Source organism: Peromyscus maniculatus, chromosome 10 (genome assembly GCF_049852395.1).
Source record: "Peromyscus maniculatus bairdii isolate BWxNUB_F1_BW_parent chromosome 10, HU_Pman_BW_mat_3.1, whole genome shotgun sequence".
NCBI classification, from domain to species: Eukaryota; Metazoa; Chordata; class Mammalia; order Rodentia; family Cricetidae; genus Peromyscus; species Peromyscus maniculatus.
Genome location: NC_134861.1, coordinates 26403472 through 26427367, shown reverse-complemented (window position 1 = coordinate 26427367; position 23896 = coordinate 26403472). Strand labels below are relative to the sequence as shown.

Here is a 23896-nt window from a genome sequence, read left to right as displayed (position 1 = left end):
TCCAAGTGCATTTTCTGAACACGATAAAGCAAACGGAGGCTGAAAAAACAGAGAGGCAAAGCAAAGAAACAAAAGCAGAGCCGAGGGCTACAGGCCGGGGGCCGGGGCCCTGCTGGAGTAGGCCGCTTAGAAAGTGAAGTTGGGCGCCGGGTCTCCCCGGCACAAAGCGAGCAGCCTCCTTCCTGGCTGCAGGCTCAGGCCGCGCGCACAGCGAACACGTGCAGCAGCGACCCGCAGTCCCAGCTTGGAGGCGGCGGGTGGCCCGGGGACTCGGCTGCTGCCTCGCCCATCCAGCCGGGCCACCGCCGAGCGCCGGTTCCCTGAACCCGCCACTCGGTGAAAAAGGAAGTACGGTTTGGAAAACTGAGCTGGATAACCTGATCAAGTCTTGGCTTCATCGCGCACACCGCGAGCGCGGATCCCGAAATTCATTCTGTGTGCACAGACTAACACTTTTACTTTGGAAGATCTGTGCAAATGTGTTTCGCCCGCAATTCCGGGCACCGTGTGCGCGCCAGGCGGCGACCGCGGTTATTCATTATTAATGACGCTGCTAGCCCGCATCATTATGATGATAACTATTACTATTGTTGTGATTTCGGGCTTCCAGGCGAGAGCTGCAGGAGGCGGGGAGGGGGAGCGTCGGGTTGCCAAGCCGTCCGGTAAGCTTGCGGTGGCCGCGGAGACCTGCGCTCTGCGCGGGGATGGGGGTGGAAAAAAGTGATCCCAGAGGCCAAGGGCAAACTTGCCATAGCCCCGCTTTCGGCCAGGCCTTTAAGCTGAAGAGCGCATTCCCCCTTCCTCGATATCAAAAATGCCTTCCCTGAAAGGACCTTAAAGTGCACCCGGCTCCGCGCAGAGAGCTGCCGGATCTCCTTGCACGTGGGGGTGTCGGCTGCTCGCCCCGGAGCTTCTCCACGGCCCTAGCCAAAAGCATTTTTTTTTAAGTCAAAATGAAGAACAAAGACCTAAGGGGTAATGGGGGGAGGAGAAAGGGAATTCTGCCTAACCGCTCGTTGCCCCCCACCCCCACTCTCCCAACGTTCGTCCCTCCCCCGCCGAGAAACGCCGGGCAGGGGGTGGGGGAGGCTCTGGTACAGGTTCAAGTTCGCGGAGCTTTTCTTGATCTTGTTCTGCCTCCTAGCGACCAAATGGCTCATTCAGTCCACGTAGCTGAAGACGGGGGGTGGGGGGTGGGGGTGCCCTAAGGACCCTGGAGGTTCCTGCCCTCTGAGCGCCCAGAAAATGAAAGAAGTGATCCCTGCACATACCCCTCCAACTGGCCTCCTGGTCCAGTGTCCCTCCCTGGGACAGCAGAGACTAACCCTCCCAGCCTGGAGAGTCCCACAAGGGACCCAAGTGGGAGGAGAGTACTGAGCAGCTCGGACTGTGCCTCCCCAGACTGTCCCCTGCGCCCCCATTGCATCCTTCCGAATGTCCCAATGTCCTGGCTTTCCCGAGTCCTGCGAACACTGCCCTTCCTTCCCGCCGGTACCTGGCCGGGCTGTAACTTCACACCGTCGCGCGCCGCGTCTGCTCTGTATCCGGCGCGGCCGGTGGGAGTGGGGGCGGGGGAGAGCGGCGAGGGAGAGATGCGCGGGGGTGGGGAGAGGGAGGGCCCCGCAACGTGCCAGGGCGGGGGAGCTTCCGAAGTGTGTGACAAGTTCCTGGGCCCAGAGGGGGGAAAAAATCAATTCCCAATGAGCACCCCCTCCCACAACAAATGCAGAAGAGAACATAGGGGGTCCTTCAAGCTTTCGTCAAAAATTAAGAGTCATGAATGAGAAGAGGGTTTGGTGGGGGTGGGGGGCGCTGCATGCCTTTCCTTACTGGACTCAAACTTTCCTAAGTGCCCACCACCGGCCTCTCCGAGCACACCTTCAGGTGGAGATAATCACTACCGCCACTAGCGCTCTTACGTAACTCACAGAAACCCCCGACCGAGGCAAGCCCAGAGCATAGGGCAAGACCCTAAAGGTGGGTCTCGCTGAGTCCGGGGACCCTGCACCCCCAAAATGCATACCCAACACACTTTTCCCTGCCCCGCCCCCCTCCTCAACCTAGCCAGGCAACTGCTTTGGTCCAAGAGGCTACTGGCCAGATTGGGAGGGGGGCAGGGAAAGCACGTGGTAACCTCCCCGCCGCCCAGAGTTAAGGACAAGAGGAATCTAAGAGTACCCCGGGTGTAGTGGGGGGGACCATCAGAACTCGCCTCTACAGTTGCTTTGCAAAATAAAAACGTTTTGCACAACCGAGTTTCATCCAGCAGCTTTCGCTGCCTGGGAGGTCGGAGGGAGAGCTGGGCATTGTGCTAGGGGCGGACCGGAGCGCAGGCCGGGCTGGCGGAGTCGCAGCGTGGCCTGCCGCGGTGCCTGGCGGGTGGGCGGCGAGCGCCGGGTGGGCGATCCCGACTCCAGACTGGGGCGCGGCGAGGTCGGGCGAGGCCCAGGCGCTGCGGCCGCCTGCTCCGGGGCTGCCGCGGCGCGCTCGGTCCTCTGTCTGTTTGTTGGCAGGAGGCTCCCGCACACGCGGTGCTTGTAAACATTCAGACACGAGATTTTTCCCAATCAAAATCCACTTCCACTTTTTTTGAAAATCTTCCAAAAAATAGTAAGAGGAGGGAGTTCCTCGCTCCCTCTCCATGCCGCCGGCGCTCTAAGTTTCCAACTTGATGGGGTTTTGGGGAAGGGGTGTCAGGGATATTTTTTTCTTCTCTTTTTTCCCTCTTTTTCTCTATTAAAGATTATGGAATTTCTCCAGGGGTGGGGGTGTGTGTACGAATCCCAGGAAAGCGGTGAAAAATACGACTGGCTGAACATTTGGTTTCTTGGGGGGACAAGAAATTGTACATTCTTTTGCGTTACTTATTTTTTTTTTTTTAATGCGTCTTCGCCTCGTCTCCTCCAGGGCTCAGCCAGGAGGGGCGAGCAACGGCAAACCGCCGGCGGCGGCGGCTCGTGCGCCCTCCCTCCCTCTACCGCGTGCCCCCGGCCGCCTCCTCACTCGGCCCTTGCTCCTGCCCTTCGGCGGCGGTGGCGGCGCAGGAGGGCAAGAGCGAGGAGCCCGCACAAAAGGCGGCGGGACAAACACCCACCTCCGGCCGGAACAAAAGACGGCAGCGCCGGGCGCGACTCCGGTCCTTCCCGGTCACCCGGCTCTCCCCGCCGCTGCAGCCCCTCTCTCCGGACCCAGCTGCCTGCGAAGCGCCGGGGAGCCCCCCTTCTACAGTCCCACTTTGGTACTATTGTGGGGGTGACTACTTTCTTTCCACTGCACACTTGACCGTGCATACACTGGTGTCCTAAGGCCAGTCTCACCGCTTTTCTCCCCAGGAATTGTTTTTTAGACTTGACGCCCTCCCTCCCCCCCTCCATTTTCCTATAGAGAAGTGGAAACAGCCCCCCTTCCTTCCAGCTCCCACCCCCAGGTTTGCATGTGAGTTGTTCGCATCCTTAGCATTGTTCATTATTTTTACAAAACTGGGGTAGAAATCATTGCATTCCTTTTTGAAAAAAGAAATAAAGCGGCGGAGAGGAGGAAAGAGGAGGAGTCAGTTTTTTATAAAATTAAAAGGTGCGTGCCGTCTCAAAAGTGCACACACGGTTCTCGTTCGAGAGGAGATGTGGGGCTTTTTCCCTTAATATCTTTTTACCCCGACTACAGAAGGTTTCTCACCTGAATTTTTTTTTAATACATGCACACACCCCTCTCTCAACCTCACTCTTGCTTAGCGTCCTGCGCGCCCTCGTGATTATTAATAATTATTATTACTATTATTGGGTTACTTACGCGAGAATTCCCGTTTGCTTAAGTGCTGGGGTTTGCCTTGCTTGCGGCGAGACATGGTGGGCTGCGGGGCGGGCGGCGGCGGCGGCGGCGGCGTGCGGACGACGGCTCGGTTCACATCGGGAGAGCCGGGTTAGAAAGAAGGAGACTCCAGAGAAAATATCTTCATCAGTGCCTTTTGACATCCAAAATAAATTAGAAATAATACAAAGATGGCGCAGGGAAGATGAATTGTGGGAGAGCCGTCATGGCTTTTTTTTTTTAAGCGAAAAAAAAAAAAAGAAAGAGAGAGAGAGAGAAGAGAGATAGAGGGAGAGAGAGAGAGATGAAAAAAATGGCAAAAGCCCCCCTGAGCTGCAAGTTCAAGTGCGGACGTGACGTCCCTGCGAACTTGAACGTCAGGAGTCTGGATGGACAGAGACACACAAAACATGGGCAGGGCGAGCAGGAGAGAAGGGGAGGAGGGAAGGGGAAGCTCACACCAATGGACACACATCAGGGGCTGGACATGAAAAAGAGACCAGGACAAGCCAATGGCCAGTGCGGGGCGGGGGAGGTGCGGGGCGGGGGGCTCCGCAGACGCCAGACGCGGCCCCTGGGGGAGGGGCGGGCGGAGGGGAGGGGGCTCTGGGGCGGCTGGCTCACCAGTGGCCGCAGCGAGCGCCGCGGCGGTGGCGTGGCCGGGAGAGAAGAAAGGGGCGGCGGGGTGGGAGGGAGGAGTGAGGGGGAGCAAGACTTGCGCCCTGCTCCACTCCCCCCTCCACACACACACTCACCGACTCTAAAATAAAAAAATTATTTGGGGGTGGGGGGCAAGAGTGCTCCAGGACGCTGCAGCCCAGAGCCGGGGAGGCGCGGGCAGAGGGAAACCAGGTAGAGTGGGTCCCGGACACCCTCCTCCATGCGCACACCCACTTCCCCTCCCCGCCAGCGGACGCCGAGGGCCGGAGTGCAAGCCCCGAGCCCGCAGCAGCGTTCGGGAAACTTTGCCCAAGGAAAGCTAGGAAAGAAAAAATCACCCGAAGTTGGGAGCTGAGCTTCCAAGTTAGAGCTAGGCAGCGGGTGAGGGGAGGCGGGAGGGAGCGCGCGCGAGAGCGAAATCCAGCCCAAGTTTGGAGGGTCGCCGGTCCGGAAGGCCAGCTCCGGGGCCTCAGGGAGCAGAAGCCGCCTGGAGAGAGGGGGTTGGGGCGAGGCGGGCGGCGCAGGCCTGGGCTCAAGGGCCGAGAGCGCGCCCCCAAGGCCAAGTCAGGGACTCGGGATCTGAGCGACCTAACTAGCGATCGAGTCTGAATGCTACCCCCAGAAGCCCTAAGTCCCCAGCTCCCAGGGGTCGCAGAAAGAGAGGCCGAGATACAAAGACCGAGAAGCCCGATTCCGGGTGCGTTCCAGTCCCCAGAGGGGAGCACCCGGGGCCGGGGCTCGAGGCACCCTGGCGTCCACCTCTGAGCAGTCGCCGGCCCGAGGACAAAGCACTGGTAGCCCCAAGATCCCCAGTCTCTGGGAACCTGCTCCCGGCGCTGCGGGAGGTCCTCCAGCCTGATTCCAAGGAGGGACACACCCCCTCCCACTCGGGGGCAAATGCAAAAGCACTGAGCAAAGGGAGAGAAAATGTTTCTTACTGACAGAACACAATTGTTCTTTAGCTGTTACTCGAAGAAAGAGAAAATGGGAAAAGGAATGAAACTGACTGGCAGGAGCAGCCGGGAGGCCACGGTGGTGAGGCCCTCGGGTCACGGCCGCGCTGCCCAGGCGCCAGCAGCCACCGCGCACACCCGGGAGCCCGAAGACCCCTCTATCCTCTCTGCAGCCCTTCCCTGGAAATTAGGAAAGACCTGTTGGAAATAAACCCCTGTCTCTTTAATGCACACACGCGCGCGCGCTGCCGCTGTCAAAAAGCGGGCTTCACTCTGGCGTGGGATACTTTCAGTTTTACGTAAAATGTACAGCAACAGCACCCCCTGCGATTGGAAAGTTTATTCAGAAACGTGCTGCAAAGTCCCCTGGCGTCTCCCGCCTCCCAGCCTCCCAGCCTGCCTGCACCACCCTGCAGCCGCCGCAGTCGCCGCCGCCGCCGCCGCAGCCAGGGAGACCGCTCTCCGAGTCCAAATCTAGCAGCGCCCGGGCGGGGGCGGGGGATGGACAGAGCCCCCGGGAGGCGCGGAGGGCGCAGGGTGGAGACCCGAGCTGCAGGTGGACATCTGTGAGTCTCTACAGAGCCAGGAGCCTTCCTCCCCTCTCCTCCAGCGGCTGCACCCAGCATCCCTCCTCCGAGAGGTGTCGTTTCCGTAAATTCACCCACCCGGCGGGGGATTGTATTGTTTTAAGGCAGGGCCCTGTGCTTGCACACGCTCGCCCACCTCCCAGCCTCACCGGCTTGTGGCTGTTTATTCCTGTGTCTTAGGAAAGTTTCAAACCCATTAGAAAATGGCTTGCCTGATTCGGCGAAGCTTCGGGCCCCTCTGAGGAAGAAACACAGGTTTTGATGCCCAACGTTAGGAAAGCTGCGGGCTAGACTGGGGGGGCTGGGGGGCGTGTTATTTCCCTCTATCTGGTTTTCCTTGGCGGGGGGATCTCACATTCTGTTTGAGGAGGAGGAGGAAGACTTTATTGCTGTAACTGCAGGACACCGTTTCCCCTTTTCACTGAGTTCTTCAGAGCTGGTCAGCACCTCTTCCTCGGCTTTTTTTTTTTTTTTTTCTTTTTCTTTTTCTTTTTTTCTTTTTTTTTTTTTTTCTTGTTAAATCAGCCTTAGAATCACGAAGTGAATGTCGCTGCAGGGGGTAGCAGGGGGAGGCAGGACACAGAGGTGGACCTCTGGAGGGTAGGTGAGATGAGAGGGGAAGATAAGTGGAGCCTGGAGGCCTCGGAAATAAACAAATAAATAAATAATAAATAAATGCCCCTGCAGGTAACAATAGTGAGCCAGGCTCGTTCAGGACCGGCTGGGCAGATTTGAATCTTGTTCTCATCCATAAAAGTCCATGCAGGAGGGAGATGGACAAACTGTGCTGTAGAAATATATACTGTATATGTGTGATTTATATATAATGGCGTGTATAAAGCTTTTCAGGGTTGGCTGTAGTGTAAAAAGTAATGACTTTATTACCTCTGAAAGGTTCTGTGGTTCACATTTAACAGTCTTCTGAATTACAATTCATTACACAATCGTGTGCTCTCTAAAACCGGCACCCTATCAGGGCCGCTATCTGTGGTTATTTCCAATAAATAACTGGCAGCATTTTATTGATTTTCTTTTTTTAAAAAAAAATCATAGGAAATTAAGCACTTAGTTACAAGTAGGTCTGCTATGTTATTGCACTTGTTTCAGATTCCAGGGGGTTCCTTCGGAAGCCACATCTTAAAACATACATTAAAAAGCCAGCTGCAGCTGCTTGCCCTGGGTGCCAGTGCAGAGGTAAGCGGCAACGTTTCCACGATTAACATATATTTAATTTCTCCATCATAAAATGCCCAGGGTGAAATGGGACCTGCCATCCGCTCCCGCCCCTCCCCCAACCAGATTTCACCCAGCCCAGAAAACCAGGGCTGTGCGTCGGCATTTGATCTGTCCTAGCCGGCCCCCCTCCGGGTCCCTCGTGCTCGGGGGTACCGGTGACGCCCCTCCCTCCTGGCTGCTGGATGTTCACTCCAGCGCCCGAAGGTGGGGGAGGGGAAGTTTGTATGAGTGTTTAAAGAAGTAGAAACGTGGCGTTCTAAGAGATTTGAAAATATTACATAAGTATTGATTAATAATGCAGGTGGTGTTGTGGAGCGGGGTGAAAGGTCACTTTAAATGTGCACACTTGGGTACACAATAAGTATATTTACCTTTCCAGAAGTGGCTTTTAGAGAGTAGTAAATTATGACAACGTTAGAATTATTTTCTAACCGTTCAGTTGACTTCGCTGGGGTTGTAGAATCCTTGCTGTTTGCATTGAGAGACTTCGGTGGGCTCTTTCCCAAACCTTTAGTGACGACAGTGCGTAAACTCCAGGCCAGCAGACGACCCTCCCCTTCCCTCCTCACCCCCTTTTATCTTGCCGGCGGAGGAGACTCCCCATACTTCCTGCAGTATATATTCTGCCTCTGATCTCCGTACTTAATAGCCAAGTCCTGGTTTATGCTTTATAATGTGTTGACAAGTTTTCTAACAGACTTTCTGAAATAATGCACATATATTCACGTCGGTTAGAAACCCACCGTATTTTTAGAGTCGAGTAGATCTATACCCTAATGCAGAGAGAGGGTGTAAATCATAGAGGGTTTCATAGTCCTTTCAGTAGTTTTCGGTATGAAGTATGAGCCGCGTGGCCTCCAGACGTAACCTTTTAGAAAAAAAGACAGTGCTTTTATTTTATGGTGTAAAGTGCTTTTAGCTTCAGGGCTCTGAACGTGAATGTGGTCAACAAACAGCTCCAAGAGGGAGGCTTAATCGAGCCCCAGCCCTCTTGTGAGCATCCCCTGACACCCGGACTCTCTGTGAGCTGGAAAACGAAGAGTTAAAAGGTCTGTCTCGATGGAAACTACAAGATTAAAATAAAATATTCACTGTCTGCCTTTAGGGTGAAACACTTTTATAGACAAAAATAAATAAATGAATAACTGAATGATTAAAAATGCAGTCCATCCCATCTTGCTTTTTACTTCATCCTTTTTCCTTTTTATTATTTTTGTTGCCTAATTGGCAGACCGGAAAACAGAGAATGGGTAGTCATCTTTCGGCTTGGACCCTACACTCAGCCCAGGTTTCAAATCTGGGACTGTGGAGGTGGGCTGCTTGCTGGAGTGCTCTTAGACAATGCAGTTGAAAGAGGCTGTGTTTGAGGAGAGGAGTGAGCTCCAGCCTTTGCCCCCTGCTGCCTCAATGACCTGAAGCCTGGACTGAGACTCCCAGGAGTAGACAGTATCTACCCCTTCCTCAAGGACTCAACTCTTCCCTGGAGGTGCGGATGGAAGGCACAGGTTCCCCCATCCTGAGAAAGCCATCAGTCTGACATCTTTCTCCAGTGGCTGTCTGGGTTTCTGAGGGGCTGACAGGTTGCTTCATACATCCGGATGCACCTCCCTCAAAGAAAGGAAAGGAAGGGCTGGGTCTGGCTCTGGACAAGGCTGCTGTGTGTTAAGTCAATCATGCATGAGAAAGGGGAGCAATAATCTCATTTAAGGGGCTCCTCTCAATAGACAAGTTCTGGTTAGAGCATTGCTGAGTTAAATTCTTAATTTAACATCCCATGTGTTTGCATAAAAGGCGCATAGGTTCAGCACTGACTCGTCAATGAATGTAGAGTACTAGTTATTCCTGATACGATACTCAGGACGCAGTAAATGCTCAATAAACAACAGTCCTTGAGTGAATGAACTAACTAACTACAAATCCTCTTACCACACCCATGAAACCAATTCATAACCACCCAGACTGTATTAATTTCCCCGGAAACAAATGAACAGTGAGAGTTCATTTAAGCCTTAAAGTGATTCCTATCAGGGACACTCAAAAGATCATCCCAAATATCTAACAGCTGAACAGTTAACAATACAATGTAACATGTGCGCTCCTCCAGCAACTTACTTTGTAACAATCTTTCGAATTGGCCAGTATCAAGAACCCAGGATCAAAGGATACATTTCCCCCTTAACATTGCTTTTTGGACAGATACCAATCTACTTCAGGGGAAAAATGCAATCAAAGAGATGTTGGACTTGATTCTCTCCCCTCTCCCCACGAATCCTGTACTGCTACAAGAAAATTATTGTTCAAAATACGTGTTTTTCACAACCAAACTTGAAAACAACTTTTGCCTCTTTGCTTCCTTTTTTCTTCTTTTCTTTTTGTAAACAAAAGGAAAAGCAACACACACACACACACACACACACACACACACACACATCTGGCCTGACATTTTGTACAGCAAGTTTCAGCCCAGTGTGATTTAAAACAATGTGAGTTAAAAACCTCTTAAAATTTGGGTTTATAATGGAAACGCTGACAGACTCTTAATTATAGCAGCCTCGCCAGACACTGCTATAATGAAATAGTTGTGCTTTCATTACTATGAGGCACTATAGTTAAGGGTCTGTCAGTGTTTCTATTATAAACCCCAAGTTTAAGAGGTTTATAACTTGGGCTGTTTAAATGGCACTGGGTGGAATTCAAGTTATCAGTCCAGATGTGAAGTTGTTTTATAAAAGGCAAAATAACTCAGCTGTGGAAGGTTTTGGATCTCTCTCTCTCTCTCTCTCTCTCTCTCTCTCTCTCTCCATTGCAAAAATGATTTTAGTAGTTTCAGATGGTCTTACTGCCAACTTCTAGCTATGACTTCACTGTCTGAAAGGGAATTTTATGGGCAGTTAGTCCTTTATTTGGACAAGAAGCCTTTGCTATTCTTGTAAGTTTTTATTATTTTATTGTCTTAGTGTATGTATATATGGGGATTGTACACATATATATGTGTGCGTGTGCCTATCCACTATCCATCCATCCACACACAGAAAAAAAAAGTCAAGACTATATGCCAAGTATGTTGCCACACCGTATATATGTGTATATATACATATAAGTGTGTGTATATATATACATATATATACATACATATATATATATATACACATACATACATACACATAGAGGTGCTGGGCAATGGTGGCGCACGCCTTTAATCTCAGCCCTTAGGAGGCAGAGGCAGGCAGATCTCTGAGTCAGCCTGGTCTACAGAGTGAGTTCCAGGACAGCCAGGGCTACACAGAGAAACCCTGTTTCGAAATATAAAAACAAAAAAGCAAAGCAAAACAAACAAGAAAAAACATAAAACAAAGGGCTGGAGAGACGGCTCACCAGTTAAGAACACTGGCTGCTCTTCCAGGGGGACCCAGGTTCAGTTCCTGGGACCCACAAGGCAGCTCATATCTGTCTATAACTCCAGTTCCAGGGAATCTGACACCCTCACATAGACAAACATGAAGGTAAAACACCAATGAACATAAAATAAAAAAATTATTAAAAAAGACAGACACATAGAAGTATAATTCTGTGTTAGAATTTGATGGGGGGAAGGTATGCATTTGCCAAAGAAGAATAAAGTGCCTCATACACTCATCTGCCAACTGTGCAGTAAAAATTAAAGAGTAGGTATTTCAAAATTTATTTTTATTTTTAACTGACACATAGTAATTGTACATGTTTATGGAATACAATGTGACAGATCAATACTTGTACGCAATTTGAAATGATCAGATAGGGGTAACTGGCATATCTGTAACCTCTAACATCTTTCTTTGTGTTTGAAACACTTGGAATTGTCTCTTCAGTTAATTACTGTCCACCATTTTTACCCCCTGTAGTTACCCCTCCCATCCGACTGAACCCGCATCTACTAACAACTCTGCACCCTTCTCGCGTCCCTCACACCTCCCCCAGCCTCTGCAAGCACTAGCCTCACCTCTGCTTCTCCCGCCACCATCTTAGTGTCTGCATGTGAGTGAGGCTGTGCACCATTGACCTTCCACTGCCCGGCTTACTTTGCTTAACCAAGAGTCCTCTGGCTCCATGTTGTACAAATGCCAGTTTTATTCTTTTTGTTTGTTTGTTTGTTTGTTTGTTTTGTTTTTTTCGAGACAGGGTTTCTCTACGTAGCTTTGCGCCTTTCCTGGAACTCACTTGGTAGCCCAGGCTGGCCTCGAACTCACAGAGATCCACCTGCCTCTGCCTCCGGAGTGCTGGGATTAAAGGCGTGCGGCGCCGCCGCCGCCGCCGCCGCCGCCGCCGCCACCGCCGCCGCCGCCACCACCCGGCTAATCCAGTTTTATTCTCTTATGGTTAATTATGTTCCTCTGTGTCTGTACATGGCACTTTCCATGTCTTAGCTATCATACACAATCTACATTAAACATACAAGTGCAAATGTAAAGAAGAATTATTACCATTTATTTCAGAAACTTTGGGGTCTTCCTGGTATCAACTGGTCTGTTCAGAAAGCAAGAGCTAGAGGAGCCAGAGGCAGACATAGTGGTCCACGCCGAGAATCCCAGTTATTTGTTAGAATAAGGCAGGAAGATCACAACATATAAGCCTACTTGGAGACTTAGCAAGACTTAGTCTCAAAATAGAATTTTTAAGTGGCTGGGAATACACCTCAGTAGTAGACTTGCTTACTATGTGTGAGGCCTTTGTGTGGGGTTGAATCTCCAGTTCTGCAGGAAAGAGGGGGAGCACCATTTGTGAAATCAACTCTGAATTCTATGCTTGGCTTTGTCAACAGATTCATGAAGGATTTGCCTTGGATTAACTGATGGACCAGAATGAAGTCTGTATTATTAACCCAGTATATCGCCGCTATCATATGTAACTAATGTTTGTTAACGATGCTGTGGCTAAAGATGATTCTGCCCAAGAAGATGATGGTGGTTATAATACTAATGCAGTGATGGTGATGATGGCCATGGTGACAGAGATAGATGGAAATAGAGATAGAAATAGATGGTGGTGGTGAGGACAAGGGCCATGGTGGAGGTGGTGGTGGTGCTGATGGTGGCAGTGGTGGAGATAATAGGTAATAATGGTGGTGGTGGTGGTGGAGATGGGAGCAGTGATGTAAGGTGATGGTGGTAGAACTGGTGATGGGTGATGGAGACGGTGGTGGTGGTGGTGGTGGTGGTGATAGATGCAGGTGGTACTGGTGGAAAGTGGTAATTATAGTGTCTCTATATTTTCTACATGCATCAGTAGGTAGTAGAAACTGGATAAAAAGCAGAGTAAGACGTTCAAATGCTTGCATCTCCAGTTGTGGTGGCTTTGGCAAAGTCATGCCGTAAAAACCAGGTAGAAGATTAGATTAAGGTAAATTTTCAGATGCGTTCAGCTCTGAGCCAGCACCAAGATGTAGCCCTGGTTGGGTCCTTCTGTTAATCCATTAGGTCACTGACTTCTCACAGAAAGGCCCCTAAATTAGGTAGCAACCGCACCTGCCTGTGGAAGCTTTTCACTTCCCCAAGGGCAGTTCCTTTTCTCTACTTTCTCTGCTGTGAACAGACTGGCAAATCAGGCCAGCAAGTACCGTATAGCTTCAGTTAATCTCACTTCACACTAGTGTGGGCTGCTCTCCTCAGGAATTAGCTGGGTGACAGAAGAGAAGGGGCCTTCCACACACATCACCAGGCTGAAGTCCCTCCTCGCCTGTGCCTTTGTTCTGTTTGTTTGTGGCTGGTGGGTTGTCTTTTGAGATAGGGTTTCACATTTCACTTTCACTGTCTGGAACTCACTATGTAGACCAGGCTGGCCTTGAACTCACAGAAACCAGCCTGCCAGCGTGCACTACCATACCGGGCCTCTGCCAGTTTCTTATAAACTCCAGTAATGCCTAGCCCACAGCCATGGAAAATACATGGCAATCACTCGCACAGGGCATTGACTAGCTGGGGCCATGCTAAAATATCTCTCTCTCTCTCTCTCTCTCTCTCTCTCTCTCTCTCTCTCTCTCTCTTTTCCTTTTTCCTGCTAAATTCAGCAAAGGGAATTTTTCTGGTAGAAAATGTCTGTCCTCTTCTTGCTGTCCTTTGACAGCTTGGTAAAGAATAAACAAAACTCCCTGTTCTCCAATTCCTGGTTGTATAACAACCTGCCTGTTTTCTCTCCCTCTTTAAAAAAAAAAAAAAAGGTCTCTGCAGAAGGCCAGTTATCTAAACCCCTAGGTTTCCACAAAATTAAGAGTCTGCTCCTAAGACTTGTGTTGTTTTCCCAATGGAGGAGCACGCTGAGCAAACAGGAGACATAGTCTCTGCCTAGGGTGGCTTTCGTTGCTAAAGTACCTAAGACACACGAACATGCCATGTAAGATTCACTGTCGCACGTGCCGAAGTCATACTAATGAACAGCATCATCAGCACTGCTTTGGGTGGCCGGAGCTTCAGGCCACAGTCTCAAACGGTTCTAAACCTCCATCAGGAATCTATGTGAAGCAAGACAGCTCTGGTCACTTGTGATACCAGATGTTTTCTTTTTGTAGAGATAGCTCGGCTTTCTAGAAATGAGAGTATAATGTAAATATTGGCATTTGGGCATAGAGAGCTGTGTTTATCTATTGTTTCCACAACTTTTATGATGTCATCAAACAGCTAGTCAGTTGCGGGGAGAGTGGTTGATTGGTTTTTGTTTTTGAGACAGGGTCTCATGTGATCCAGGCCAGCCTGAAACTTACTATACTATCTGAGGACAGCCCTGGTCCTCCTGCCTCCACCGCTCAGATGATAAGCTAATAGCCCTGTGCCACCACATCAGCCAGCAGCTTTTGAGAAGTGAGCTTTCTGTACTCGGGTTTGTTTTGCAGGCAGTGTTGAAGACTGTCCCCGGCACACATTTGTGAAGCTATCATTCTGAAGTTATCCTGCTTCCACCCTTAACAAGGAATAGGCATTTAACACATCTTGAAAAAAGAAATGAATTCTAAAAGCATATGTTTGTTTGTTACTGGAAGTGAGACGGTGCAATACAGAGCAGAAGGTTGCATTAACTTTTTAAATAGTTTGGAAGGACGGGTCTTTTGAACTGCTTTCCAGATCACAAACCATAAACTGTGTGCATTTGTACCTAGTGGAAACAGCCAAGTGTCTCTGCATATTCACAGAATTACTTCTGTCATAAAAGCCACTGCAAATTCTGAGTTGACTGTGCTTATGGAAGTCTGGCCTTTCTGCCCCCTACACCTCCCAGCACAGAGTAGGACATCAGGAAAATGTCTGGCATAAAAATAGAACTTACAAAATGGTTTACTTAGATTCCCAGGAGGTTTAAAACACCCTACTGCAGATAAAATATCCTTTTCATTGTTCTTTAGTCTTGGATTTTGAAATTAAATAAACTATTAAAACAGCCGAATGCTGAGTGAGACTCGGGCTGGCCCTGATGTTCTAGGACTACCTTCTTGGATGTACCAAGGCTACACCACCTGGTTCTCAGCCAAGGAAGAGACTGGGTCTCTTTGGTAAAGCTCACAGCCTTATATTAGCAACCTTGTCCTCCCCATCCTGAGATGGGATTAGGGGGTGGGAGGTGGGGATGGGGACTGGCTTAGATCATATGGAAATATCAGTATGTGCTATTCAAAGGTGACAGATAAATAATCATAATCTTCTAAAATCTTGAATTTTGAACTCAGAGCTTCATTATAAGTGGGATAAAACATGACCATAGTAGACTTCCAGAATTAAGCCAGCTTCTGATTGCAAATGTATTTTTTTTTTTTTTTTGCAGAGGGGATGCATGTACATTGATTATTTTAATAGTAAGTGTGTAAAGGAGTTTGGCTCAAGATTGTAGGTCTTTTGCATATATGTTGATTTAAGGATTCTGAAAAGTTAAAAAGATACTAGTTTAAAAACATTTATTTTATAAGTCAGCGCTCCTAAAGCAAAACTCTATCAAGACGAGAAGAACTTCAAACCATAAAGGAACAACTGTTGAAAACAGTCATGTCTTTGGCTTCAGCACTGTCTTCCACTCCAGGGTACCTTCTCATATGGTCACCGATCTGCACACACGAGAGTGTCAGTCGCTTCAAATCAGCGTGACACAGAGAGACTGAAGTGCCACGTCCAGACTTGTGTGTTCAGCTATTTTCTCCTCAGTAGGACTGACATGATATCTGGTTCGTAGAAACATCCAAAATTAATACATTTATGACAATGCTTAAAAAGCTGTGACTCACTATTTCCAATTTTTAAATATTCTAGAAGGAAGAAAATACTCACTAGAAGAGTTTGAAGGGGGCAAAAGAGGCCATGACTTCACTTGATACCTTTTTTAATTTTTTGAGAGTGACAACTTAAAAGCTATATATTAATTCTGATTTTTTTCATAGCCAACAGCCAAACGTGTGGGGAAAGTTGCACTGTAAGCGTAAGATGATGGCAATGGTTATTTTAATGAGAATTTTCCCAGCCAGAATAGCAGACAGCTACCTCACCTCATGGTACATGGAAAGGTAGCGTCCAAGCACATGCACTGGGGTGACTAATGTGTGGTAAGAGGTCTCTTCTGCCGGCAGTTCAGGCATTCATGTCACCGTGTATTATTGATAGTGCATATTATTTTTACTACATGGTATCTTTATTACATAAACTCTAATTGCAGGAAAAGTCATTTTGCCCTTTCAGTTCTGATAGGTGTTCCCACAGAACAGAGGAGAGACAGAAAGCTTTGGCTTATGGAACTGGACAACACTGAGGATGTTTGCTGATTCCGGCCCTAGGAGCAAGGGTCTCAGCCTTTAAAGAAATCAAGCACACTAGACCCCGGATAAAGTAAGGATGAGAATCTGACGAAGATTCACAGAAACAAGGTGCCTCAGAATTAAAGCTCCAGCCCCCATGTCCCCGGAATAGCACGTGTGCGGGCATTACCCACTAAAAAGCCATATGAACTCAAGTCCCTGACGCAGCAGCACATTACCTACGTCCTGCTCCTGAGCTGCAGGAGAAAAAAAACAAAAGATTTTTCTGAGTGTGATTTTAATTATGATGCCACTTTGCTGGGACGCCCCTCAAGACAGCAAACAGAATAACAAGACTCTGGTTGAGATCTAAGAGGCCTGAGAGTCCAGGCCACGATGCACAGTTTCCACAAAGAAGGTCAAAGGGGCTGAAAGAAAAGGTGTATCAAAGGCATCCTTGGAACTCAGAGCCAATAAAAATGAAACTATTCTCTTCTGAGACCTAATTAACTTTTATATCCAAAGGTACACTGCACATTTGTTCATTGCTTATGAGGAGGACTGAAAAATATATGTGCCATGGCTTTTAAATGATCTATGGAGTGGCTTCCCCTGCCTGTAAGAATTCCTCTGTTCTTTACAGGCATTCAGTGGATAAGCTGATGCTAATTTTTTTCCAAAACATTAAGTATTTTCTTATATACATTTTCAGAGAATCAGACTCAGTCTCCATAACTTCCAGAAAATTCCTTTCAAAATCCTAAAACAAAACCAAACAAAAAATGTTCAGGGAACGACTTTCAGGCTACAGGCTTTGGAAAGGATTGGTCTCCTATTAGAATCACTGTTTCTATATGATCCTTTTTCATGTTTTAAAGGAGGATATATATTTTTCTGTTACCTTTCCTGACTGTAAAGCAATCACAGGAGCCTGCAGGAGGCATCATAAATATGCAAATTTCTACAAGATGACTGTTTCCAGTGGCTGTGCCTCCAAGTAGAGAAGGAGGCAGAGCTGAGCTGCCTCCGTCCAAGTAATCCGCATGTTGGTGGTGCCCCCTGCTGCAATCCCAGGTTGTCCAAGACCGGGAAAATACAGTCCTGCAGTGGTTAGACCTGGTTAACATGTGAAATAAATGCCCACTGGCCCCTGGTCCGGGAGCAGCCATGCCCAAGTCCAGAGTCTCCCTACTGGTCATAATCCCAGCTTAATCATTTTCCCAGTGTCAATTTGGGAATTTCATTTTTATCTCAAAATCTTTTAATGTACAGGTTACATAGAGATGGATTTTCTCAAAAGCAAAGAAAAAAAAAAGAAATGTTAGCTCCAAGACAGCATTTTCAAAGAATGAAATGTGTGAGGAATCTTCTCCCAGTTACCGAAGGATAGTGAATTGTGACTTAGAAGAACAGGAGGCAGATGACTAGGGCATTGGGGCAGAAGGAAAAGTTAGTGTTAACAGCATGTAAAGCCATTACACAGTTTCAAATGGCTTTATTTATTAAAGGAAAATTTTGTGGGCCATTAGCTCAGAGTGTGGACTGGACATTTTAAGATTCAAAATAAAATGAAATGAAATAAATACACAAAACAAGCAAGTTATCGACACAGGAAAACTGGTGACTCTAGTCTCTCTCTACAGATTTTCATATTAAGATGGGGATTGCCAGAGCAGAATAACACGGTACAGTTCAGACCTGTGACGGTCTATTGAATACATAATATGCATTTTTAAATTGCCTGAGTATATATTCACATGACAGAATCTAATGGGTTTAGGAGGAGTCCTTGCTCTTGATCAAATCATAAAAACTGTTATAAACTTGTCTATCATATTAAATCACATACATTTCTATCAAAATTGTTTTTTGTCTTCCTGTTTAAATACTAGAGTTGGAACAGATAAAAGGAAATTAAACCTGCACACAAAAACAATCCAGTTCAGTGCGCACTGGGGAATCTGGATTACAGCCATCAAAGCAAGCCTGGACTTCAGACACCTAACTTTGCCTGTGGACTCTCCTCGGCCTTCCTCCAACATCCCAACCCTCCCAATTTGGTTATTTTTACTATCTGTTTCAGAACTGTAAGCATTCTCCTAGCATAAACACTTCTCAGGGGCAATGTGCTGGAGTCTGAATTTCAACTGAGCTCTGCATCTCGTTTCCATATCCAGATCTTCACAGTCAGAGCAAGGCAGAGGACTGAGGAAATTACCCCATCATTTCAGCAATGAGCCTGCCTTTATCGGCATCACCCAGAAATTTGGTAGCCTGTCTGTGGAGCTCTGGACCTCAGAGACATGGAGAAAGAAAGGGGAAGGAGTTGCTGACCACTACCAGACAGAATTAATTAGAAATAGCTCTGAGTATTAAAGGATCTATCTTTTCCTACTCAAAATCCAAACAAGCCCCCGTGACTGTATGTGATGAAGGGCTTTGCAACCCACCTGCTCTGGGCCTTTTTGCTACAGAAAGTGAACTGTTAGGGAAGGACAGTGCTCAAACAGCAGTCGGGGACGGAAGTCCTCTTACAGAACCCCAGCATGTGTGTTCTGTCACGCACCTTCTAGACCCTCACTACAACCATTCAATCTATTGAATCACGAGACTGTTTGATCTTATCTGCATTTGTGAGCTGACTGACAACCTGCTTGGGCTGCATATTAAATCGTCTATAGTAGCTGTATCAAGCTGAGATGATCTGTTAATTCTAAATTTATTAACCCTTGGAGTGCAATCATCATGTTTAATCTAGTGTAGCCCACATTTATGCTACAAGACTAAATCCTTCTTTAAGATATGGTGTTGTTGTGGGTTAGAAACAGCTAACATGGGTTTCCTAATGATAATCAGGGGAGAGTGACTGAAAACACTCGTGTGGTTACTGGGGCAGGTTGGCCCCAGCATCTACCCAAAATGAGCTTCGTCTGAAAGAAGAAAGTTCTCTCCAGAAGCAACTGTCTCTAAAAAAGAATGCAAGAGGGAAGGAGGAACGGAGAGAGCTTCTGACAGACAGACAGACAGACAGACAGACAGACAGAAAGGCTGAGTGCCCTGGCCATGTCACCTACAGTGTGACAGATGCAGAATGTATCTCCAAAGGTACACACCCAGCCAAAACCACCAACAAAATTCCTGATTGGAGTAACTTCAGGATCTGTGAGGGTCACCTATTCTGGATTGAAAGATTTTTCACCCCTTCCCCCCAAAGAATTCTGAGCAATTCAAACTACAAGCAGCTCTGCAAAAGAAAAGAAAAGAAAAAAGGTCATTTAATATGTTAATCTGGTGTTCATATATATATATATATATATGTGTACACATGTATGTCTTCAAGATAAATAGACATCTTCAACCTGCCCATTATTGATGTTATCAACATATTCATAGCTTTTCTCTCATACACAAACTGCTGGGCGTGCTCTCTTTTTTGGTAACCACGTGCCTGATATCTCTCTAATGTAGCCTAATAACAATTTTAGCATTCAGATGAAGCGATTTCATTCTGTGACTGCCTTTTCTATTAGATTTGATTTTGAGAAGCCCCAGTGGGTGCCTTCGAGGCAGAGATCTATCTGCGAGGCTGCTACCGACTCAATAGCAGCCTGGGCTAACCTTGACCTTTCCCGAGACCCTGCTCCATCTGGTGCCAGCCTGCTTTCCACCACCTCCCCTCCCCTTCTTGCTTCATAGTCAACATTGATCAAGGCAGAACTGAGCGCTCAGGCTCCTGGAAGGGCTGGGCGGACTCGGGAGGACAGTACATTTCAGTATATGGAAATGATCAAGCCTCTTATGCAATCATAAATCTACATAGGAGTCTTGTGATTTGATATTTCATTCACCTCCAAAGATTTTTTTTCTCCCTCCCAACAGGGATTTATAAGCTCACTGAGAAGGGCTCCCGGACAACGGCTTTCCCCAACACCTGGAAATTATCAAGCTTGCTGCTTGCTGAATGACGCTAACGGTTCCAGCGCTGGAAATTCATTTTTAACAACTCACTGGCTTTTATCTAGGATGTGTGTGTGTGTGTGTGTGTGTGTGTGTGTGTGTGTGTGTGTGTGTGGTGAGCACGCACACATACGTACACGTGCCTTTCTTTAAGAAACTACCAAAGCAACACATAATATCAAAGACACCAAAATCAAATCAGACTTAAATATCTCCACCTCCACACCCATCCCCATTTTGTGTTTGGAGACAGATCAGGTTTTCTATGTCTGTATTCTGTCCCCATTCTAAATCATTAAGAAGGGAGAGATAAAGAGAAGAGGCAAGGAGGGGGCACCAGAGAGAGAGATGGTAACCTTGGAGGGACGCTTGCATCCCACCTCTCCCCGCCTGGGCTGATCCCCCTCTTCCCCACAGACACACAATGTGTCGTTCTCCATCCACACCGCCCACTGGAGCACACAGCCGCCTCCTGCGCCTCACACTCTGTCTTTCCTCCTCTTCTCTGCACCGGGGGCTGGGTGGTAAGAGGCTGACTGAGGGGAGTCACGTGGGCAGCCCGTGGGCAGCAGCGGCAGCAGCTCAAGAGAAATTGACTGACTGGCCGCTTGGGCGCATTTCAATATATGGAAATGACCAGAGGCTTCTGCGATAAATCAGCACTCAACACTTTGTCATTTGTCTAGTTCTGCTTCATTTTCCTGTTTCCCCTTCTCCTCGCAGAGGCTTGTTTTCCTGCTTTTTACCCTGCCGCGTCTCTTCCCACCTTCAACCTACACCTTCTCCAAATCTTGCCCATCTTTCCAGCTGCCCCCACCCCCCGCGAGCACCCCCTTCTGTTCTCTGTCTCCGCTGTAATTGGAAACATCCGGTTGGCGATTTTTCCTCTTCTTCCTTTCCTTTCAAAATATATATATATTTCTTTTTTCCAACAAAATCGCCCGACATTTGCTGCTGTTCCTCAAGATTTTCTACAAGAGGTGCCAGGGATGCTCTCACATAATCCCAGAGACCTGGACCTCAATCTTCTTATAATAAAGAAAGAAAAAAAGAGGTTCCCATCGCCTTTCCCTACCCTGCTTCCATCTTCTAGGAGTTCCCTTAGCAAACTTAAAAGGCTATCCGAAGCAACTCGTGACATGAAATGCCCAGGCTAGCACTTGGTGGACATCCAGAAGAAATGGGAGAGCGCGGTGCGGGGGCAGCAGGTTTGCGGGGTCCTGCTGGGCTCTGGAGGCTCTTCCTGGTGCCCTCCACCTCACCCCGCCCTGCGCCTCCGGTCTTTTTTTTTTTTTTTTTTTCCAACTAAATCTGCGTCCCCGCAATCTGCAATTACTCTGATGTTTCTCAAGAGCTCGGCACAGCCTGGATTCCGTGGTGCGTGTAAAAAAGCGAAATTAACAAAAACCACTGCGCTCTTGCTTTCCTTGTTGGGAGGGGGAGTGAGGGGGACTGGGGGACTACTTGTTTTTTAAGTTGTGTTCAGAAGCAAACACTAGCTTCCTCCACCCCCTAGCAGCTCCTACTTGGAATTTCTAATCTTTCAACTTTTATCCCTCTCTTGTCCATTGGGCAGCCTCTCCTTTTTTCTCTCTCTTGGATCTGGAAACAATAGGCATGTAAAGGGTCAGTGGGCATCACCCTATAAAGCTCAGAACCTAATTAATTTTATTAAAGGAGGATCTGTTTATGCAATATGACAGCCTGGGGGAATTAACCATTTGAAGGCCCAGACACTGGCTGTTCAGACATCAGAGTTCCTGCTTACCGCATAAGCTTATACTTCCTGCCCCATTTGATCCCGGGCTGCACCGGGATCTGAGTCTGGGTTTTGTTTGCCCTTCTGGTGAGTTAGTCCTAATCCGGGGTTTCTGAACAACTGGAGGAACTCAGAAAATCCATACATTCCCCACCTGACGGCTAAAGCGCTCACCCCCTGACATTGGTTGCAGTGACCACTCAAAATGCATCACTATTGGGAGGGGGCTGGATCGTTGGCCCTTCAAGAGGACCTTTGGTGCTCTGGAATATTCTACTTGAAAATCCAGTTGAGTGAAATCCAATAGGCTTCCTCATGAGCAAAGGAAAATGTAACTGCTTTTAAGTTATTTTTTTCCTGCCATTCTGGTAATTTGAAATACATTTTTAATAACCTCCTGAAAAAAATTTAATAGTTCAGACATATTGTTCTTTGACTTAATATCCTTGTGCATTCCTTAATTGCCAAAACAAAGTTTATTTCATTTGCTAAGGCTAACTTTATACCTCCTAGGAATTCTAATGTCATAGTTTTGTGTATGTTGTGTGTGTGTGTGTGTGTGTGTGTGTGTGTGTGTGTGTGTGTTTATCATCACCTTGGATTTTGTTCAACAGGGGTGTAGAAATGTATAGCATATGTATAGAAATAGATATGATAAAATATTCAAGAGCTTTCTGAAGGCTTGAAAATAACCCCCTCTTATGGAATTTGTTTTGATTTAGATCTATAGATAGTAAAAAGAATGAAAGAAACTGTGAATTACACCGAATATAAGATGTTTATCACTTTAATATTACACTTCCTAGCTCCCACATTATAGAGCTTTAGAATGCTCCCCAAACTTTCCGGGGAGAGCTGGTGTAGTCTGAGGTTTATCTGGAAAGACCTGCCAGCACATGCCAGCTAAAAATGAGTGTCAATTAATAATAATAAAAACGCTGCCTTCTTCCTGGGCTTGTGTAATTGAGCAGGGTTGGAGAGGAGCTTAGGATGAGGGCTGTGAGGACATTGCAGCAGATACGGCTCTAACAGCTTTCCTTCAGCGAGCCAAGCCTTCCTAGAATAGAGTGGCTTAACACTGCTTTTTATATTAAAAGTCCAATCTACACTTCACATAAAATGTTTTTTATCACAAAATATTTGTCTCTAACAAAATGCACTTTTTGTTCTATAAAAAAAAAAAAGCAAACATCTTGAAACAAATTCTCCCCGCTTCCTGCGGCTCCCTCCCCATTGCAATTTTCTTTTCAACTGCCCCTCCCCATAGGGGATGCTTTGAACACTGGAATAAAAATAATCACTATTGAAAAGCTGAATATTCCAGAATACCCTGTTTTCCAATATCGCGAACAAAATTCAATTTTCGAACTGCTCTCTGATGGAACTAGGCAAACCGGGGGACTTACACTGATATTTCTAAGTGCAGTTTGTTGCTTTAAAAACATATTGTACTGATTAATAAAAATGTGAAATAATTTGAGTTACAAATTTTGAACTACAGATCGCCATCTGCTCAAATGGGGGAAAACCAAAAATTACCGAATATATTTTCTCACCTCTCCGTTTTTTCATGATAACATAAACAACATTCCTGAATAATTAAACAAAGAAACTGACTACTCTGGCTGCATTTTTATAGTTCAACAAGTGCTTGGTGAGTCCACCTTCTCCAATGTGCAATTATGTTTTTCTTAATTACTTGCATAGGTTCTATCAGAAGATTCAGGTCCTGGTGTTTTTTCTGTGTATTGTGCAAATCTGTTTAGCTCTTTGGGAATGGTAGCCTCTGGGTTGAGATGACAGTGTAGAACACCATTGGGCCATCGCTCATCGTACTAGCTAAGAACTCTGTCAGAGACCTGTGAGAACACTTGATGTCCTGTGGGGAGTGAGAGAAGAAGAAGAAAGCCCACAAAACCAGGTTTTGATGAAAAAGTATAACCCACCACATAGATATGTAATCACAGAGATGTATGACAAATTAGAGAGGAAGAAAGTAGTTAATTAGATGTACTGCCCATGGCTGTCAACAGCAGTTGATGGTCACATACCCAGTGGAATTCACTACTCCACTAACAGAACTGGGAAATTAGCGAAGATGTACCATGTTGCTGGCTTTCAAACAACTATGATAAGCCAGAAGCTATCGGTGCAAGGTGTCTCAATAGGAGATCCAATAGCTCTGTAATGTGCA

General features: G+C 47.2%; 2 protein-coding genes across 15 annotated transcripts in view; one reads left to right on the top strand and one right to left on the bottom strand.

Annotated features, from left to right (window-relative positions):
• The window catches only part of Bcl11a (BCL11 transcription factor A), a 99924-nt gene extending 94525 nt beyond the window's left edge, over positions 1 to 5399 (bottom strand). The window contains exon 1 of one of the 13 annotated variants that reach the window (XM_006974783.4): positions 3790 to 5399. In XM_006974783.4, coding sequence (XP_006974845.1) covers positions 3790 to 3844 — 55 coding nt within the window. In that variant the 5' untranslated portion in view covers positions 3845 to 5399. The other 12 variants (XM_015993648.3, XM_006974785.4, XM_006974786.4 and 9 more) reach the window with 12 other exon arrangements.
• On the top strand, positions 258 to 19979 carry LOC143267579 (uncharacterized). 2 transcript variants are annotated; one of them, XR_013042853.1, is made up of 3 exons: positions 258 to 662; positions 7115 to 7201; positions 19866 to 19979. XR_013042853.1 is itself a non-coding variant. In XM_076546129.1 (2 exons), exons 1-2 carry the CDS (start codon positions 545 to 547, stop codon positions 3303 to 3305), a joined length of 516 nt encoding a protein of 171 aa, XP_076402244.1. In that variant the 5' UTR covers positions 261 to 544; the 3' UTR covers positions 3306 to 3796. The 2 variants fall into 2 exon arrangements, 1 of the variants encoding a protein (XP_076402244.1); XM_076546129.1 differs by lacking the exons at positions 7115 to 7201; positions 19866 to 19979 and adding an exon at positions 2908 to 3796 and having other exon boundaries at positions 261 to 662.
• Positions 19980 to 23896: the final 3917 nt, after the last annotated feature.

Excerpts from the sequence above, each read along its gene's own strand:
- LOC143267579 (XM_076546129.1), top strand. The coding sequence starts at position 545 with ATGACGCTGCTAGCCCGCATCATTATGATGATAACTATTACTATTGTT. Across the intron at positions 663-2,907 it reads TCGGGTTGCCAAGCCGTCCG|GGCTCAGCCAGGAGGGGCGA; the intron begins GTAAGCTTGCGG and ends CGTCTCCTCCAG.